The sequence below is a fragment of the Geotrypetes seraphini genome, chromosome 3 (genome assembly GCF_902459505.1).
Source record: "Geotrypetes seraphini chromosome 3, aGeoSer1.1, whole genome shotgun sequence".
Lineage (NCBI taxonomy): Eukaryota > Metazoa > Chordata > Amphibia > Gymnophiona > Dermophiidae > Geotrypetes > Geotrypetes seraphini.
This window is the reverse complement of record NC_047086.1, coordinates 195315594-195336049: the sequence shown is the minus strand read 5'-3', so window position 1 is coordinate 195336049 and position 20456 is coordinate 195315594. Positions and strand designations below refer to the sequence as shown.

General features: G+C 43.6%; 1 protein-coding gene across 4 annotated transcripts; it reads left to right on the top strand.

Annotated features, from left to right (window-relative positions):
* The first annotated feature begins 13537 nt into the window (after positions 1 to 13537).
* MFSD5 (major facilitator superfamily domain containing 5) lies at positions 13538 to 15972 on the top strand. Of its 4 annotated transcripts, none has more exons than XM_033939633.1 (2): positions 13538 to 13681; positions 13978 to 15972. In XM_033939633.1, the coding sequence occupies exon 2, from the start codon at positions 14033 to 14035 to the stop codon at positions 15392 to 15394; it is 1362 nt and encodes a 453-aa protein (XP_033795524.1). In that variant the 5' UTR covers positions 13538 to 13681; positions 13978 to 14032; the 3' UTR covers positions 15395 to 15972. The 4 variants fall into 4 exon arrangements, with proteins under 4 accessions (XP_033795524.1, XP_033795523.1, XP_033795526.1 ...); XM_033939632.1 differs by having other exon boundaries at positions 13540 to 13677; XM_033939635.1 differs by having other exon boundaries at positions 13665 to 13794.
* The last annotated feature ends 4484 nt before the right edge of the window (positions 15973 to 20456 follow it).

Genomic DNA, 20456 nt, shown 5'->3' with positions numbered 1-20456 from the left:
CATGGGGAGCTCACCTGGGAGACCTACGCACCCAAGGTCTTTGGACCCCACAGGAGCGTCGACATCACATCAATTTCCTGGAACTCCGAGCCATGTTCTATGCTCTCAAGGCCTTCCAGCACCTTCTTTGCCCTCAGGTTCTGCTCCTGTGCACGGACAACCAAGTTGCCATGTACTACATCAACAAACAGGGCGGCACCGGATCTCGCCTCCTTTGTCAGGAGGCTCTTCGCATTTGGACCTGGGCCACGGCCCGCAGTCTCTTCCTCAAGGCGGTCTACATCCAGGGCGAACAGAACTCCCTGGCCGACAATCTCAGCCGCATCCTTCAACCTCACGAGTGGACTTTGGATCCTCCCACGCTCCACTCCATCTTTGCTCGCTGGGGCACTCCGCAGATGGACCTATTCGCAGCTCCTCACAACCATCAGCTGCCCCAGTTCTGCTCCAGACTCTTCTCTCCTCATCGTCTGGCCCCGGATGCATTCCTTCTCGACTGGACGGATCGGTTCCTCTATGCCTTTCCTCCTCTACCTCTGATGTTGCGGACTTTATCCAAACTCCGCAGGGACGGAGCCACCATGATCCTCATAGCTCCCCGGTGGCCTCGTCAACACTGGTTCTCCCTTCTACTTCAACTCAGCTCCAGGGAGCCCATTCCTCTACCTGTGTTTCCTACTCTACTTACACAGCAACATCAGTCTCTACTACATCCCAATCTGTCTTCCCTCCACCTGACAGCTTGGTTTCTCTCGGGCTGACCTCTTCTGGAAATCTGTCTCAGCCTGTCCGTCTCATTTTGGACGCCTCCAGGAAACCGGCCACCCTCCAATGTTACCATCAGAAGTGGACCAGGTTCTCCTCTTGGTGCCTCCGTCATCATCACAATCCCACCTCCTTAGCGGTGGAAACTGTTCTGGACTACTTACTCTCCCTGTCCAACGCAGGCCTCAAGTCTACCTCAATCAGAGTCCATCTCAGTGCCATCACGGCATTTCATGAGCCTGTCCTAGGAAAACCTCTCACGGCTCACCCTCTGGTTTCCCGATTCATGAGGGGCCTCTTCAACATCAAACCACCTCTGAAGCCTCCTCCGGTCGTCTGGGACCTGAATGTGGTTTTGTCTGCCCTCATGAAACCTCCCTTTGAGCCACTTGCCACAACTTCGCTCAAATTTCTGACATGGAAGGTTCTTTTCCTCATTGCCATCACCTCTGCCAGGAGGGTTAGTGAGCTTCATGCACTGGTTGCCGATCCACCGTTCACTATTTTTCACCATGACAAGGTGGTTCTGCGCACCCATCCAAAGTTCCTTCCAAAGGTGGTCTCAGCCTTTCACCTCAACCAGTCCATTGTTTTGCCTGTGTTCTTCCCGAAACCCCATTCACATCCCGGAGAACAGGCATTGCACAGTCTTGACTGCAAGCGTGCCCTGGCTTACTATCTCGATCGTACAAGGGCTCACCGCTTGTCCCCTCAGCTCTTCCTGACCTTCGACCCGAATCGTTTGGGTCGACCGGTCTCTAAACGGACGCTATCCAACTGGCTTGCAGCTTGCATCGCGTTCTGTTACGCTCGGGCCGGTCTGTCACTAGACGGTGCTGTCACGGCCCACAGGGTAAGAGCTATGGCCGCTTCTGTTGCTTTCCTCCGTTCCACACCCATTGAGGAAATCTGCAAGGCGGCCACCTGGTCCTCAGTTCACACATTCACTACTCACTACTGTCTGGATGCTTTCTCCAGACGGGATGGGCACTTCGGCCAATCTGTACTTCAGAATTTGTTTTCCTAATGGCCAACCATCCCTCCTCCCTCTTTGTTAGCTTGGAGGTCACCCATGCGTAAAGAATATGCTGCCTGCTTGTCCTGGGATAAAGCACAGTTACTTACCGTAACAGGTGTTATCCAGGGACAGCAGGCAGATATTCTTACGTCCCACCCTCCTCCCCGGGTTGGCTTCTTAGCTGGCTTATCCTAACTGGGGACCACGCTCTCCTCCGTCGGGCGGGAAGGCACTCGCGCACGCGCGGTGCGGCCAACTAGAACTTTCTAGTAAAAAGGTCCGTACCGTGGGCTCCGTCGGTGACGTCACCCATGCGTAAAGAATATCTGCCTGCTGTCCCTGGATAACACCTGTTACGGTAAGTAACTGTGCTTTCTCAGCAATGAATTCCAGACTTTAATTATCCATTGAGTGAAGAAATATTTTCTCCAGGTTTTTTTTAAATCTAATACTTAGTAGTTTCATTGCATGCCCACTAGTCCTAGTATTTTTGGAAAGAGCAAACAAGCGAATCACATCTACTCCACTCAGTATATTATAGACCTCTATCATATCTCCTCTGAGCCATCTCTTCTACAGGCTGAACAGCCCTAGCCACTTGCCTTTCTTCATAGAGAAATCATGTCATCCTTTTTATCATTTTTGTCGCCCTTCTCTATATCTTTTCTAATTCCGCTATATCTTTTTTGAGATGCAGTGACCCGAACTGCACACAGTATTCAAGGTGTGGCTGCACTATGCAGTGATACAAGGACATGCTACATAACATTTTCACCTTTGTTTTTCATTCCTTTCCTGATAATTCCGAACATTCTATTTGCTTTCTTAACTTCCACACACTGAGCCAAGGGCAGCAGTGAATCCTCAGTGATGACACCTAGTTTTTCTTCATGAGATCTTGCCAGCAGATACTTGTGACCTGGGTTGGCCGCTGTTAGAAACAGGATACTGGGCTTGATAGTCCTTTGGTCTATCCCAGTATGGCAACTCTTATGTTCTTATGGGATGAGGCTGCAATATCACATAACAGTTTTGGAAGGAGATAAAAGATAAGACCTTTATGATGCTGAAATCTAACATAGTGCTTACACCATTATGCTTATTACTACTTGTCATTTCTGCCTTCTGGGCAGATGGGAAAAATGATAATGTATAGGGATCACAGATTGTTAATTTCACACTGTTCTATGCAGCCCAACTCACTATAGTGTTTCAGTGGAAGAAAACCAGAATTACTGGTTTGTAAAACTAAGTTGGCAGAAATAGTAAGACTTGAATATGCTACCAGCCTCATCAGAGGAAAAGTTAGGCTTTTCTTCTTTTTTACTTCTGACTTTGTTTTGGTTGCGAGCACTAAAAACTGGTACTGTAAAAATACAATCCCCACCAGATAAATCTGAACCAACAGTGGTATGAGAGAATGCACCACCAGCTAAATCCTACGAACAATAAATATAAGGAAATTCAAAAAAATCAATCAAACAGAAGGCACTATTCAGTACGAGCCTGTATAAACCCTTGTGTTGACCAATGGCTCCGGGCAGGTATTCATTAAGTGACAAGCACTTTAGATTGAAATCTAAATAAATCCTGCCCCGTACATCATCATGCCGTTAGTGTAATATAATAAAGAAGATGGTGCAAATCAAGTGCAAAAACGCTACCAAAGAGGTACCAGAAGGGGAAAATATAAAATGTGAGGGATAATAGAAAGAGCCCTTTCAAGAGAACACTTACAAAAATATATCAATTCTAAATAACAGTGAACTGAAGACCGGGGTTAAAAATCAAACCAAAAAATCCCCCAGAAGTCCAAAAATTACACAAAACAACCAGTGTAAGAATCAAAATGAAAAAATGAAAATACACTGCGTGTCCCCCAATAAACTGGAAGTATGAAAGTGTCCACAATCAAATATATGTAACTCACTCAGACACAGGGCAGAAAAACTACCCCGTACCGAACAAAAAGTAAAATGAGTACTTAGCTCAAACCTCTTTGGTAGCGTTTTTGCACTTGATTTGCACCAGCTTCTTTATTATATTACACTAACGGCATGATGATTTACGGGGCAGGATTTATTTAGATTTCAATCTAAAGTGCTTGTCACTTAATGAATACCTGCCCGGAGCCATTGGTCAACACAAGGGTTTATACTGGCTCGTACTCAATAGTGCCTTCTGTTTGATTGATTTTTTTGAATTTCCTTATATTTATTGTTCGTAGGATTTAACTGGTGGTGCATTCTCTCATACCACTGTTGGTTCAGATTTATCTGGTGGGGATTGTATTTTTACAGTACCAGTTTTTAGTGCTCATATTCATATTTTGTGTATTGGTATATATTTTGGTTTTTGTTGGCCAAGTTTGTTTTGGTTCTCCAGTTCTTTGTTGTTCTACAAAAAAAACCTGTATTCACAAACCATTTTTGTACCCCTGTAACAGTCATGAAATAAAATGTTATTTTAAAAATTGCAACAAGAATTTAAAACATTCATTTTGATCTTATTATTTTAATCCTGGAGCCTATTATCTTTCCCGGGGGTTAGGTCATGTCTAATGGTCAAAGCGACCCTCCTACCTAACTGCTATTGCTTTGGATTTGTTGTTGGAGGGATGCGACTACAGCTGTACCAGCAGTTTGTCCTTTTTCGGAGCTGCGAGGCTCTGGTTTCGCCTGGGCTCCCTTGCAATAAAAGAAGAAGAAGAAAATATACATTAAAGGGAAAAATAACTCAGGGAAGGGAAAAAAACAAAATTATGGGATATTAAACCTAGGGTTAAAAAAATTTGTAAATCTGAGAGTCATATATTAAAAGCATCCTTGAAAAAATAGGTTTTTAAAGCTCTTTTCAAGTTTTCCAAGTTTTATTAGTGCTTGATAAATCGCTTATTAAATACCTAAGCGATGTACAATTCAAGTAAAATAGAAATACAAATACACTGACTTTTAAATTAAAAAAAACATACTGGGTTAACACACATGAAACATGAGGGTAGAGGGGGAAAGTTACAATATATTTGTAGCTGTCAGATGCTGTGCTCGGGGGTTGGCGATGGTTGTGCACTGCTTCCCTGTGGATGAAGTCTGCGTTGCCGGCAATGATCTGCCTCCTCTCCTCTCTGCTGCTGTCTTTGGCCTGCTGTGCCATGTTCCCAGATGTCTGCGGCTATCTCTGCGGCTGTGAGCGGTTTGGGTGTCGTCTTCCTGCTTCGCCCGCTGGAGAGGGTCCTGTTTTCGGCCTGGGCCATATCGTGGAGAGATCTGCAGTCGACAGCATCCCTGCTGTTGGGAGCGGCTGATTGTTGGGCCCTGTGGATGTTTTGGTGCCGAGGATTGCTCCATCGATGTTGCTGGCTCACCTCATCTATCTTGCTTGAACTGCTTTAGGACTTTGAGGGATTTTGAGGGTCGAACCCGAAAAACCAGTGAAGTTGAAAAAGAACTGAACTTTTATTTTGCATCTTTTTCCTTTTTAATTTTTCCTTACATTCTGCTTCCCATTCTATTTATCTTTTATTGGGATCTAATACTGTTTTTTTTCCCCTTCATCATCCTTGGAATTTTGTTATATCTTTTTTCTTTTTCTCTTTATATTAATAATTGTTTGTTCGGGTACTTTAGCTAGATTGTGAGCCGTTGGGACAGATAGGGAAGTTTTAAGTACCTCTATTTTATTGTAACCGCTTAGATCTGTAATATGCTTAAGCGGTATATCAAATATTAATAAACATAAACATTACAAAAAGATTTAACCAACACCCAGGAAAATCTACAAAAATGAATAATAACAGTGCAAGATATCAAAATGTAAAAAGAATGAACCTGAGACAGACTGTCAGCCTTAAAAGGAAAAAGAAGAGATGGAACTGCTAAAGCTAAATAGAACAAAGACAAGAGAACAAAAAAAATCCAACAAGGCTGCAATAAAAATGCAATAAACCGCTCTGTTGGGCTGTTCCATTCCTCTTACCCCGGTGGGGTTTCTTTTAGACCAATTTGAGGCTTTTCATTTATCGCCTGGTGTAGGTAGTCTATTCCTGCGGAAGGCGGGCTTGGTGGCCAAAAAGATTATCTTGACCGAGTGGGTGTCAGCTGACCCTCCTGCGTATTGGGCCTGGCGCAATCGGCTGCATGCCTTGATGTTACTAGAGAGGGGTCAGGTGCGTGCTTCCTTTCATCAATCCAAGATTTTTCTGCGGGTCTGGAGGCCCTATATCTATTCTCTGTCTCCTAGAATTCGGAGCTCGATTCTTAATACTCTGAGGCTTTGACCTGCCCGGAGCGGTGGGCGTTGGTGCTCTGGGGTGGCCCTCCCTGGCTGAAGACCTCCTATTAATTTATTTCTTTTTATTTCATTTTAGTTAGGGGAAGGGGAGGGGAGAGGTCTTGCATTTCTTCTCAGGGCTCGTCAGAGTACAGGGCTCTGTTTGTATGGTATCTTTGTATATATTGTCCAGGCCTTTCCCTAGGTCAGCTCTTGCAGTTTTTCGGTTATCAGCCGTACACATTCTTCTTTTCTCCTTCTTTTTTTTTTTTTTTTTAATTTTATTTATTTTGAAGGGGTGTTGGGTTGGGTGGAGGGGGGGATGGGGAGGGAGTTGGGCGGGAAGGGGAGAGTTTGGAGAGTTGCTGTCTACTCGCTGCACCACCGGTGCCTTTCTTGTGTTTCTTTGCTCTGTTTCTGTTAATATTAGAAGCATATCTGTATTTAGCTGGGCGATGATGGCCAATTTTTTGACATTTGCTCCAGCTCTCCCTGTTTTATCTGACCTGTACATGTTTCTGCTGCTTTGTTTGATTATTGTAACTTTAATAAACAGTTTGAAATAAAAATGCAATAAACCACAGACAAAGAAAAGTACTGCAGACAAATGTACAAGATACAGGCAAAGTTTATTTTGAACTAACAAACAGATTGTTGCGTACAAATGGACCACTTTTTACAGAATATGGGGGACAAGGGGATCCAAGATGGCTGCGGTGCAGACGCTCTGAGAGCGACGCTTCTGGCCGCTCCACTCGTTTCACCTTTTTCTTGTTAATCTGTTGCAGTTTACTTACTTCGGATGCCGAAGAGAAGGGGCAGGAGCGCAGCTGGCGCCTCGCGGCGCTCCGAGGTGCCCTCCTTCGGCAGAATCGACGAGATGTTGCGGAGGTTGCAGGAGGCAGTCCTTCCTGAGTCGGGAGCAAGCCCGTTGAGAGCACCGGAAGGGAGCGAGACCGGGGTTGTCTCTCCAGGGCTAGAGACTACCTTAAGCCCCAACTCGAGAGCTCCACCTCCATGTCCCCGGTTAGCCAGTTCTCCAGGGGTGGAGGAAACCCCGGAGATGGGGGAAGTACTTCCCCATGAGGCAGCAGGGTCATCATGGGAGACTGAGGAGGCAGTACTGTCAGATCAGGGAGTAGCTGCAGAAGAAGCCGGGGTAGGACAAGCAACTGGAGGAGAAGGATTCCAGCCAGAAACTAACCAGAGGAACTTTTCTTCTTCTGACGGTGAGCACTTTTATACCCTGCAAAGTTATCCTATTTTGGAAAAACCAGCGCAAGTGACTTTAGATTCACTATGGGATTTGATTGCAAATCTCACTAGGACTATTAGTCCCAATTTCCAACATATTGAGGGGAAATTGATCCAACATTCCAGAGAGCTGAAAGATTTGTATGCGGAAGTGACTGTTTCAAAGGCTACAATTCAAAAGCTTGATCAAGAAATTTCTATGACTAAACAAGTACAGGAGTCCCTAATTAAAGACAATATTAACTTAAGGAAGAAATTGGAGACATTTGAAAACAATTCCCGGAATAATAATTTGAGATTAATTAATTTCCCTAGATTGATTTCGGTTACTCCTAGGGAAATGCTTAGGAGATACTTGATAGAAACTTTGCAAGTTTCAGAAGAAACTTTACCACCATTTGCCAAATAAAGAAGGGGCCCAAACGCAAGTTAAAGTATCGAATCAAGCATTATTGAATGTTTCTGAATTGTTAGAAACTTTAGACAGAGAAACAGTTGTACCTTCTACAATGATTTTGACCGTAGCTCTCGCCATAGATAAAACATGGTTATTGAGACTTTTCTTTAAAAATAGACAGAAAGAGTTCCTTGGTTGCAAAATACAAATGTTTCCTGACCTCTCCAGAGAAACTCAAAAGCAACGTAGAGAATTTTTGTTGTTGAAATCTGGAGTCACTTCACTGGGAGCAACGTTTTACTTGAGACATCCTTGCAAGTGTATTATTTGCTACCGTTCACTTAAATATGTTTTCTTTGAACCACAACAGTTAACAGCTTTTCTGGCTATGTCACGACTGGATAAAGAAAAATCAACAGCTCCATAATTATATATCTGCCCATTTCTCAGTGTTGTCTATATTTTATCTTCTAATAATAATTTCTTTTGCTCGCTTTAATGTAATCTTGGATCCACATTTTGAGGACTTGAGTTGAGTTGCTTGAAAGAATTTCCTGTATTTAGTTTTTTCTTTTATTTGGATTGAATATGATTTATATTGGATATAGGTTATATCTTTACTAACTTACTTTCTGTACAAGTGATTACTTGGTATGTCATTTGAAAAATTAATAAAATAATTAAGAATTACAGAATATGGGACCCAACATGGTCCGTGTTTCAATCAACAAGTCTTCTTTAGGGGTCCCATAGGATGGTGGCTACCAAACACACGCAACAAAAATGCCTGATCTGTTTGCTTTGTGCTTTAACAATGAAAATATGCTGCCAAAAAAAAAACTGAAGCTGTTTGTTAGATCAAAATAAACTTTGCCTGTATCCTGTACAAGGAAGAGATAATAGTTACTGTGGATGGGCCAATTGGATGGGCCATTTGACCTTTATCTGCCATCATGTTTCTATGTTAATCAATCAATCAATCTCTGGACTCGAATGAGACCCAAAGTGTGCCAGAGAGCAAACAACCCGGTTGCAAGGCACAGAAAAGCACTCACTTGAGGCAAAAGAAACACTGCCTACAGAGAGGGAGAGAGGACAGAACTCAGCAGAGCTTGAGTGTGAGTCTGTACTTAAAGATCCTGCACAGTGCTCAGTCCTCTTGCACCTTGGGAACGACCAAGGGCAGTAATATGCCAGAGCGCATCCTGGAGTAAGCCTTTTTAACCTGCATTAAGCACGCGCTAGTGCTTTCCACAGCTTAGTAAAAGGGCCCCTTAGAAAATTCAAAAGCATGTGCTTGAGCTTTGCAAGGAGATCTCAAAAGCAGCTTATTCCACAAGGGCAATTACTCTGTTTTTATGCTCTCTCAATCTAGCATTCATCTTGCAAGAAATCCTGTGTGAACTATTGCTGCCCGAGTCAGGGAAAACATTTTCTATTCTATTCGGCCTATTGAATCGATTTTTCAATTTGCTTTTCCTGCCCAATTGGACATTTTTATTTTTTTTCAAATGTCCTGGTGGGTTTATTTTATAGACCTTCCACCCACCCCATCCTTTTTTCCCTTTCCAACCCCATGACAGTGCTGTGGTATAAGCAAAATAAACAAAAAAGACTTGTCTTCCTCTCTATCCCCATTTTAGCATGAGCTGTGGCTGTAACAGCTCTGACGAGTGTTGGAGCTGTTCCCGCTGTGGCCAGCGTTAAAAAAACAAGCTATGGTTTAGTAAAATGGGGATAGAGAGGAGGACAAGTGTATGTTAGGTTCTAGCTCATGCTCACTGTCTAACACCAGCAGGATACACATTTCAAATCTGACATATTGTAATCACAAAATAGAAAATAAAATTATTTTTTCTACCTTCCACTGCCATATCCAACTTTTGTTTTTTTCCCACTATCTAGCCTCTCTCTCCCTGCTTTGTGCCCTGGGTCAGACCTCTCTATTCCCATCCATTCAGCATTTTTTCCTTCCTCACATCCATTATGATATGCAACATTTTTCTCTCTCCACCCTATGTCCAACATTTCTCCCTCTCTCTTTGCCATGCATTTTTCGCTCCCCTTCACCATATGCAGGATTTCTCCCTCTCACCCCTTTCTACCTCTTCTCTCCCTTTTTCTCCTCCACCCTAACAATTATTCCTCTCTCTACCCATGTGCAGTATCTTTCCTTCCCTCCCATCCCCCTGAGCAGCAGTTTTCCTCCCCTCCCACCCATTGCCCTGTACAGTAGTTTTCCATCCCTCCCTCCCCCTGTGCAGCAGCACCCCACCGACTCTCCCACCATGAGACCTGATATACCTCTGAGGCCTCCTAAAGCAGCAGTGGCGGCAGTGGTGGATGGTCAGCAGCGGCATTGCTCTGAACGGGCTACTTGTGGCCTGCCCCGCTAGGACTTCCCTCTGCAGCTTCATCAGTGACACGTCAGAGGGAAGGCCCCAGTGGGGTTGGCCGTGAGCAGCCTGTTCAGAACGATGCCACTGCTGACCATCCACTGCAGCGGCTGCTTTAGGCAGCCTTGGAGGTATGTCAAGTCTCATCGGAGCGGGGAGGGGGTAATGGTTGCTGAATTGGCGAATCTAATTTTCTCAGACAACGAATCAATTCACTGAAGTGAATCGGCGAATCAATTTGAATCGGCGAATCAGACAGCACTAGTGAAAACACAATGGCTTCCACAGTCCCTTCAGTGGGAATTTTTAGGTTGAACTAAGAGTGTGATTACTAATATTCTAGTCATTACACAATCATACAGTCAGTGCATTTTTTTTCTAGCAAAAAAGGTGCTGGTATTCAAATATCATGCCTTTCTTCAGGAGTGAAGTGATCACTGACCCACCTCAACCCAAAGTAGCAAGGCCCCCTGCAACCACCTACAGAATCCATGAAAAGGCAGGACTGAGTGCACAGTAGCGCTGCCCGATATGCGATTCAAATCGATTCACCGATTTGAATTGGGTGAATCGATTCAAATAGATTCATTAACAAAAAAATTGGCCTCGCCAATTCGGTTACCAACCTTCCCCCCCTAAAACAGGAGCAGCAGAGCTGCCTCTTGCTGGTTGTCAACTGCCACTGCCGCTTTAGGGGGCGAGGGTCAGTCGGGAAGAAGCGATCATACTGTCTTGTCTTGGGAGTGCCAGGCAGATAATTGTGATGGGAAGGTGATTTAGGTAATTCAGCAGCAGCATTTTCAGTAACAAGTGTCCTGCTCATCAGATTGACATAACATAACCTCTGCCCTTCCTGCACTGCACAGGGGGTCTCTGGGAGGGCTGCTGGTAAGTTATGCTTCACAGTTGCTAAGTGCTGCATCCTCCGGCTTCCCCCCTGGCTTCCTAGTCTTACCTTTACTAATATAGCAGCCTGCAGAGAGGCTCGCCGGTGCTGTAGTGATCCTTGCAGGCTGCCAATGTCCTGAGCACCACGTTCCCTCTGCCGCAATCCTGCCCTTGACATCAGGAGGGGTGAGATTGCGGCAGAGAGAACATGGTGCTCAGGACGATGGCAGCCTGCAAGGATCGCTACAGCACCGGCGATCCTCTCTGCAGGCTGCCGTATTAGTAAAGGTATGACCGGGAGGCCAGGGGGAACATGCAGGCCTTCGAGTGGGGTGAGGCCCTGGTGTAGAAGTACACGGAGGAAGGGAAGGGGGGTTCAAAGAGACATGCATATACCGGACTGGGAGGAGGAGAGGGAAGAAATAATTGGTCTAAAAATAGAGGAGAAGGAGAGAGATGTGGACAATGGGATGAAGGGAGGGAAGGAACAGAAAGGGAGAGAAGTTGGACACATGGGATGGTGTGGAGTGGGGGATAGATATACTGGATAGGAGGGTAGTTGGGAAGAGAAAGGGAGAGATGGTGGATCCTGGGATGGTGGGGAAGGAGAGAGAGATGCTGGATGAAAGGATAATTGAGAAAAGGAGAGATGGTGGAGTCCATCACTACAGCTGTGAGGATGGAGACAAAAAAAAGGAAATATGCCAGACCTCTAGGGGAGGGGAGGGAAACGGAAGGGGAGGACAGAGATGGAAGATGGATGGTTAGCATGGAGAAAGAAGAAAACGACAAATGGGCAGGAGACACTGGCGTTTTCAGAAGACAAATAGAAACCAGAGCCTGGAACCAACATGATTCAAATAATGACCAAACAACAAAAGGTAGTAAAAATAATTTTATTTTCTGTTTTGTGATTACAATATGTCAGATTTGAAATGTGTATCCTGCCAGAGCTGGTGACCGCAAACATGAGCTGGGATTTAACAGAGAGAGTAAAAGTCTTTTTTTTGTTTATTTTGTTTACACCACAGCGCCAGTGTGGGTAGGAGAGGGCAAAGGAGGTGAAGAGGCTATAAAATAAACCCATCAGGATGTTAAAAAAAACAAAACCAAAACACACAATTGGGTAGGAAAATCTAATTGAATAATTGATTCAATAGTGCACAGAACCTGAGCTCTTTTATTAATACTTAGGGACCAAGGGTCATTTTTATCAAGCAATGGAAAAGATGAGGGTATTCTGTACCCCTCAAAAAAGGAGGCTGCATGTAGTACATGCTGTAAGTATTTTAATTGTGCAAACATGTATATACGTGATTGAATTGCATATGTGAAAGTTGCTGATAGTGTATTTATTGTGTTTTTCACCACTAAAAAAAAAAGCATACAATTAAGCACTTTTAGGTACAAAGATATTTCTTGAATAATGATCCATAATTTGAGGGAGAAAAACTTGGAAATTATCCATGTCACAGAAAGAGTGATAGGTGCGTATAGAACAGTTTCTGGATAGAATTAACAGGGGCAAGGATGGTATCAGAACTGAATCGATGACGGAAGAAAGCACTAAAATATTATGGTGGGTCTTAAAACATGTGCCAGCAGAAATTTTAAGAAATAAACTATTGTACTATTGTCCCTTGATACTGCAGTTTTGGAGATCTATTTGGGATCAAGTAAATAATTTTTAGAGAATCCAATGGCTTTATCATATGATACTATTTATTGGTGCGCTTATGAGAGCTAAAAATCAATTAACTGTGAGGAATAATAAGTTACTTTTTATAATGACAGGGGTTGCCATGCAACTTATTTTAAGAAGCTGGAAAAATTGGGAAATATTTAACTACTTGTTCTGGTGGGAATCTCTATGTTATACCTTTAAAATGGAATGTTGCATGACCATACAACAGGGACAATATAAAAATTTTATGGATGTTTAGGAACCATTGGCTAAATTTTGTAAAGAGGAATAATTGAGTTTATTTCCTAGACAGGTAAACATACACATCCTGGGTGGGTGGGTGGGGGAGGGAAGAATTGAAGTTTGATTTAGGTTTTTATGAATTGTTTCATAAAGATCTTACTTTAATTGTATATCAAGTGGGAGGGAGGATAATATAATTGTTGATGGCTGTAAGTTTCATTGTGCTTGCTTTTGAATATCTATATTTGTGAATCATTTATTGCACAATTGTAGTTGAAAAACTTAATAAAAAATAAAAAAAAAAAAAAGAAAGAAATAAGCTAGGTATATAACATGCAGGCCAGTAAACACACCAAGTCCACTTGTATTTTGCTGAGACCTCCATCTTTTGGGTTCAAATGTTCTGCGTTTAGCTCTAGAGATACCAGCTAGTCCTCTTAAGTCAGCTGAGCCTGGCGAAGTCCAGCTCCGCTCTCTATCCCCCAAATCCCAGCCAGATAAGCAGGCAAACCTAGAAACGCCTGCCACTCCTCTACTGCCAGCAGGACAGTAACCTAACGTTCTTTCAGCTGGAACAACTTAGTAACACTGACAGGGGGCTCCTACACAAACAGCCAGCGAGGGACGCCCTTGTCACGTGGCCTATTAGCCAGGAGGTCTCCTCCGTAGCGTCAGCTTTCCCGGAAGCGGAAGTGCCCTGGATCGCACGGGTTATGCAGCGTAGCGCTTCTGGGACGATCCGGCAGCGGAGGGGGTGTGAGAGGCAGGTAGACATTAATCTTGTCCGCTCTTCCCCCCCCCCCCCTCCTAGTGCTTAGTTGAACTGAACATTGAATGAATTATGTTTGATTCTAATGCTCTTCCTCTTGGATAGATTAAGGTTCATAGCTTTTCTCTTGAGTGTTGTGCCTGACTGTGTGTCAAGGCTCCCTGGTAGGCTCTAATATTTTTTGATTGGGCCTGTGTGAAAATTATCTGAGGATAGCGAGCTTTCTTGTCCGCATAGGTCCCGTCATGTCAGATGGCTTAGTTTCTCACATTTCCTGTCTGGCTTTTCTTTCAGTGTCCTGGAGGGATTCCGTTTATTCTGGAACTACAGGATGCGGTTCTGAAGCAACATGTTGATTGCTGCCTACATCTCCTTCCTCATACTGCTGGCGCTTTGCTTGGGATTGGAGCTGTCCGCATGTCGGTCCAAACTGAGTGGCAGTTCTTGCACTAATCCAGCCTTTTTGAAGTTCCAACTGAGCTACTACCAGGTCTACTTTCTGGCCTTGGCTGCAGACTGGCTACAGGGCCCTTACCTGTACAAACTCTATCTGCACTACCAATTCCTTGAGAGTCAAATTGCTATTATCTATGTGTGTGGATTTGCGTCCAGTGTACTTTTTGGGTTGGTTTCCACCTCCTTGGCTGACAGGCTAGGGCGCAAAAAGACCTGCATTCTATTTTCCCTGACTTACTCTGTCTGCTGCTTGACAAAATTGTCCCGGGACTATTTTGTGTTGATAGTTGGACGGATATTAGGTGGCCTGTCCACTGCTTTGCTCTTTTTTGCATTTGAGGCCTGGTACATCCATGAACATGTGGAGCGACTTGATTTCCCTCCTGAATGGATTGGTGCCACCTTCTCGAGGGCAGCCTTCTGGAATGGTGTCATTGCCATTGGGGCTGGGGTAGTGGCAAACTTTTTTGCTGAATGGCTGATGTTGGGCCCAGTGGCTCCCTTCATGGTCTCCATTCCTTTTCTGGTGTTGACTGGTGTTTTCATTATGAAAAACTGGGATGAAAACTTTGGTAAAAAAAATAACTTTTCCAGAACTTGTGTAGAGGGCCTGAGGTGCCTGTTATCTGATCGACGAGTACTGCTTTTGGGAACCATCCAGGCTTTGTTTGAAAGTGTCATTTACATCTTTATCTTCCTGTGGACACCTGTCTTGGACCCCCACCAACCTCCATTAGGCATTGTCTTTTCCAGCTTCATGGCTGCCAGCATGTTGGGTTCTTCACTTTATCGCATTGCTACGTCTAAGAAATACCACCTGCAGCCCATTCATATCCTTTCCCTCTCTGTTCTTATGCTTTTCTTCTCTCTCTTTATGCTTACTTTCTCCACGCATCCAAGTCAAGAGAACCCATCTGAGTCCTTCCTGGCCTTTCTGCTTATTGAACTAGCTTGTGGACTCTACTTCCCTGCCATGGGCTTCCTGCGTCAGAAGGTGATTCCAGAGAAGGACCAAGTGGGTGTGCTGAACTGGTTCAGAGTGCCTCTGAACTTACTGGCTTGCTTAGGCATGCTTATCCTTCATGACAGCGACTACAAAACTGGCACCCGGAACATGTTTAGCATCTGTGCTGTGATGATGGTCATGGCATTGCTGGCTGTAGTTAGTCTCTTCTCATTGGTCCGCAATGATGCAGAGCTGAAGATGCCTCCTCCAGGACAATCCCAACAGTTGCCAAGTACTCCAGAGTTATAATTTGCTCTAGTGGTGAGGCACTGGATTTGTTTTAGGAATTCAGTGCCTTTGTCATTAGGTGTTACAGTTGCAGGTTCCTCCTCAGGATCTGATGTTGTGATACCTTTTTGAAGATTTTGGTGACCTTACTCAGAAGATGCAGTTTATAAAGGGGAGATGACATGCACTTTGAGAGAATTCCTATATTCTCCGGTTTGTTTTGTGTGTTTATAAATTGTTATTGACAACATAGCTAACTCGGGACCTTGCTCATGTGGTATGTTTGTTTGGGGGTTGAATGTTGCAAGTACAGTCATTGCTGATGCCAAAAGTATAGCTGTTGGAAAAGTTCCAGTATAGTACAACTGCATATTCTTTGCGTGCAGTGCAGTGTTTAAGAAGTTCACTCAATCATATTAATATTCATGCATAAGTAGTTAAAACATTGTTTTATTAAATAATTAAAGACCTTAATTGTCATTCCTGTAATTTCCATTGAATCCTTGTTGGTAAGACTTGCATGACTCTTAAGTTGAATTTGTTACATACTGTCACAAATAACCAAGAACCTGATATAAACATGCTTTATTTTTGCTTCACTTTTTTATGGCTTACAAATACATGAAAACACGTCCCTGGTCTTGATGTGTTCCTGCAGTCACTCTTCCTCCCTTATCCTTCCAAGACCTGTCTTTCAGTCCAAAGCCATACTGCCATTTTCTCTGGGTTCCTAATCTGCCACCTCCTTCTGTCTTCCTGGACCTCAGTTTGACAGTGCATGTCTGCCTCATTTTCTCTTCCTTCTCTGCTATACCAGGTTTGCTGTGGCTGCCACCTCTGACCCTAATGTACCAATATGTCCATTTTGCTCATCCCCCTTCCTCAGTTCCCGTTTTCATTGGTAGGCAACAAATTCATATATGCTAGATTTACTGAAATGTGCTACTGTCATTAATGTGTATCATTAGTAACTAGGTCCAAAGTAACACAATAAATCATGGCAGATAAAGACCACACCACCAGAAAACCCTAAATCAGGATCAAATTGTATAACCGACACCAAACAATTCTGTAATTATTAAAACAAGGCCAAATAGAAAATCTAGTTATGTGTATAAAGGAGAGGCTCTCATACTATGTGGCCCCTGTATTACCCTCAGTAATTTGTGCCCTATATCCTGGTGAGTTGGACTCTGGGAGCCGCATAACATGTTGCAGAAGATTAGTTTAAAAAAATGTAGCTTCATTTATGAAGTGTTATTTAAAATAAGCATCTTGTATGCTCTTTTCTGGATTGTTAAAAGTACTGAACCTTTTTGGCTTTTTAAGAATATTGAATTACCGGTAACTAATTCATACTGAGGAACTGAAACTCCATATATATTTATATACCATTTGGACTGTGCATTATAATACTACTACACCGTTGACACAATTCATAAAAGGAGGGTTCTATGATTATATGCAGCTGAAAACTTGGGGCTGCATGGATGGCCCAAATGCTTAATAGGAGAGCCCCTCATTTATGCACATAATTTTTATATGATTAGGTTTTGTTTTTGGCTTTAATACTCATAATTGAGGATTGTATGGTGTTGGCAGATAAAGACCAGCAGGGCCCATCCAGTCTGCCTGGAAAGATGACCAGGATTGTATCTGCAACTTTGTGCAGGATAACCTCCCCCTCTTTATACTTTTTGTCTTTAGGGCTGTAACTGATGTCCAATGTAGTCTACTCCCCTTCTATGTCTCTTTTTTATTTTTGTAATTCTTTAAAATGTGAATGTTTTATTTAAAATTTTGCTGTGAATGGAAATGCTCTATATTTTTACATCACAAAATAACTCCTCAAAAAAAACTGCCAAGAGATACTTAAAAAAATACACAACAGAGGCAAAAAAGTCTGAGGATTCAGAAAGTGTAAAGTGCTAACCAGCCACCCCTAAAAGTAATAGATAAATGTAATGTAAATAAATAAATTTAGGGAAAGGGGCAATCTCAGTGTGGAGGATCAGCGAAAGGAGAAGAACTCCAGCGCTTACACACAAGAGACAAAGGTGATTCACCTCTGCCTGCACACCATTATGAATTTCCCCAAGTATGCAAAATCAAAATGCAAATCAGTGCTAAACCACAATAAAGTATAAGTGACACTGAGAGTGAAAAAATAGCAAAAAACACTCAAAGAATCCTCCACAGCCTACTCCCCAAGAAAGAAAAAGGCCACAGCCGACTTAGCTTGAATAAGCCTGGAAAATGCAGGTGACGGATGCAATATCAGGTTCAACCAAGCTCGGTTTCGGGAGAATAATATCCCTTCATCAGGAACGCTGAGTTGGATTGAAGCCGGCTGGGAGAGGAAAGGGAGAGCACAGAGAGGCGCGCAAGCGCGCTAAAAAGCTGAGCAAAAGCAACATCAGAGCAATAAGAACCAATGAGGAAAGATAGGGGAGGAGCCCCAGATTAGACAATAGTGTTCCACTCGATACAGTCGTTCAGCCCCTGAGGGGAAACAGTATGAAGTTGGAAAATCCAAAATTGCTCTCTAAGTTGGATATGTGCCATCTTGTCACCCTTAAAAGTTTCTGGAATCTGTTCAAGCACAAACCACGTCAATTGATGAAAATCATGGCCCTGCTCCAGACAATGGGGGACAAGAGGCGCAGATCTGACAGCTAAATGCAGTCTGCTCTTGTGTTCAGTCAACCTAATTTGGATTTTTCTACACGTACGCCCCACATATAACAACCCACAGGGGCACCTGATCACATATATGACCCATCAATTGACGTGGTTTGTGCTTGAACAGATTCCAGAAACTTTTAAGGGTGGCAAGATGGCACATATCCAACTTAGAGAGCAATTTTGGATTTTTCAACTTCATACTGTTTCCCCTCAGGGGCTGAACGACTGTATTGAGTGGAACACTATTGTCTAATCTGGGGCTCCTCCCCTATCTTTCCTCATTGGTTCTTATTGCTCTGACATTGGCTTTTGCTTGCCTCTCCGTGCTCTCCCTTCCCTCTCCCAGCCGGCTCCGATCCAACTCAGCGTTTCTGATGAAGAGATATTATTCTCCCGAAACCGGGCTTGGTTGAACCTGATATTGCGTCTGTCACCTGCATTTTCCAGGCTTATTCAAGCTAAGTCGGCTGTGGCTTTTTTCTTTCTTGGGGAGTAGGCTGGGGAGGATTCTTTGAGTGTTTTTTGCTATTTTTTCACTCTCAGTGTCACTTATACTTTATTGTGGTTTAACACTGATTTGCATTTTGATTTTGCACACGTGGGGCAATCCATGATGGTGTGCAGGCAGAGGTGAATCACCTTTGTCTCTTGCATGTAAGTGCTGGAGTTCTTCTCCTTTCGCTGATCCTCCACAGTGAGATTGCCCCTTTCCCTAAATTTATTTATTTACATTACATTGATCTATTATTTTAGGGGTGCCTGGTTAGCACTTTACACTCTCTGAATCCTCAGACTTTTTTGCCTCTGTTGTGTATCTATATTTTTACATAACATAACATAACTTTATTCTTCTATACCGCCACAATCATACGACTTCTAGGCGGTTTACACTGAAGAGAGCTGGACAATCAGCGAATTACAAATAATAAAAGTACAACATATTTCTCAAGAATAGTCGGTATAGAATTATTAAATTTAGTATGACTTCTGTTTGGGAAATAGATCTGTCACACAGTGCAGTCTTTATTTCTTTCCGAAATGCGCCATAGGTCATCCTTGCTCCATTGATGTAATTGCCTAACCAAGACTGCTGTTTACTTGCTTGAAACATGAAAGTTCTAGCCAAAAAGGATCTGTATTTACAACCGGTGATCCTTGGATAGGCAAATAAATTACAATTTCTGGTTATCCTAGTAGGGCTGTATAGCATGAAATGAGGTAAGAGATCTTCATGCCATATTGGGAGTCTCTTTGTTTATCTGATGCCTTTTTTGAATTCTGACACTGTTTTTGACCCTACCGCTTCCTGTGAAGGAGCATTCCAGGCATCCACCACTCTCTCTCCATGAACAAAATATTTCCCAGTGTTGCTTTTAAATTTCCATCCTTGTTTCATTTCATGTCCTCTGCCTTCACTGCATAAAATGAGACCTGTGTAGTACACATTAATAAATCTAACTCTTTGTTGACAAAATGCTGGGAATGTCACATTTCTGCTTGTGATAAAATTGGGTTTCTACATGTGACTTCATGTACACCGCTTAAACCAATTGAATCCTGCAATGTACTCGTATGTATTGGCTGATTTTTCCAAACTTCACTTTTATGAAGGAGGCAGAGGTGCAGCCAAATAATGTTGGTTTAGTTGAAAGTGCTATAAATAGAAAATACAAATTGAATTTAATAGCTAATCAGGTTATTGTAGAGGATGAATTTTACTTTTTAACTTACTGTATACAGTGGTACCTCGGTTTACGAGTGCACCGGTTTGCGAGTGTTTTGCAAGACGAGCAAAACATTTGCAAAATCGGTGCCTCGGAAACCGAGCATGGCTCGATTTACGAGCACCCCCCCCCCCCCGCAATCCGGCACCCCCCCTTGCGATCCGTCACCCCCTCCTGCCTCGAACTGGCACCCCCCCACCCCCCCGACACAATTGGGCACCTCCCAGCCGCTTCTTACCCTCATCTGGACATTCTTGAAAATCTGCTTCCTCCTCTGCTGGGCCTTGATGAGGGTAAGAAGCAGTGGGGGGTGCCCAATTGTGTCGGGGGGATGTCGGATCGTGTCAGGAGGGGGTCGGATCATGGCGGGGGGATGCTGGTTCGAGACAGGGGGGGTGCCGGATCGCAGGGGGGGGCCTTCGAGGGGAGCAATGCCGGTTCTCGCTCAGGAGGGGGAACGCATCAAAGCGAGTTTCCATTATTTCCTATGGGGAAACTCTCTTTGATAAACGAGCATTTTGGATTACGAGCATGCTCCTGGAACGGATTATGCTTGTAATCCAAGGTACCACTGTATATTCAAATATAAACCTAGATTTTTGGGTCTCAGTTTATATTCGAGTCCTCCCTCTCCCAGATCCATAGCAGGCCTCTCTAGCCTACTTAAGCCCTGG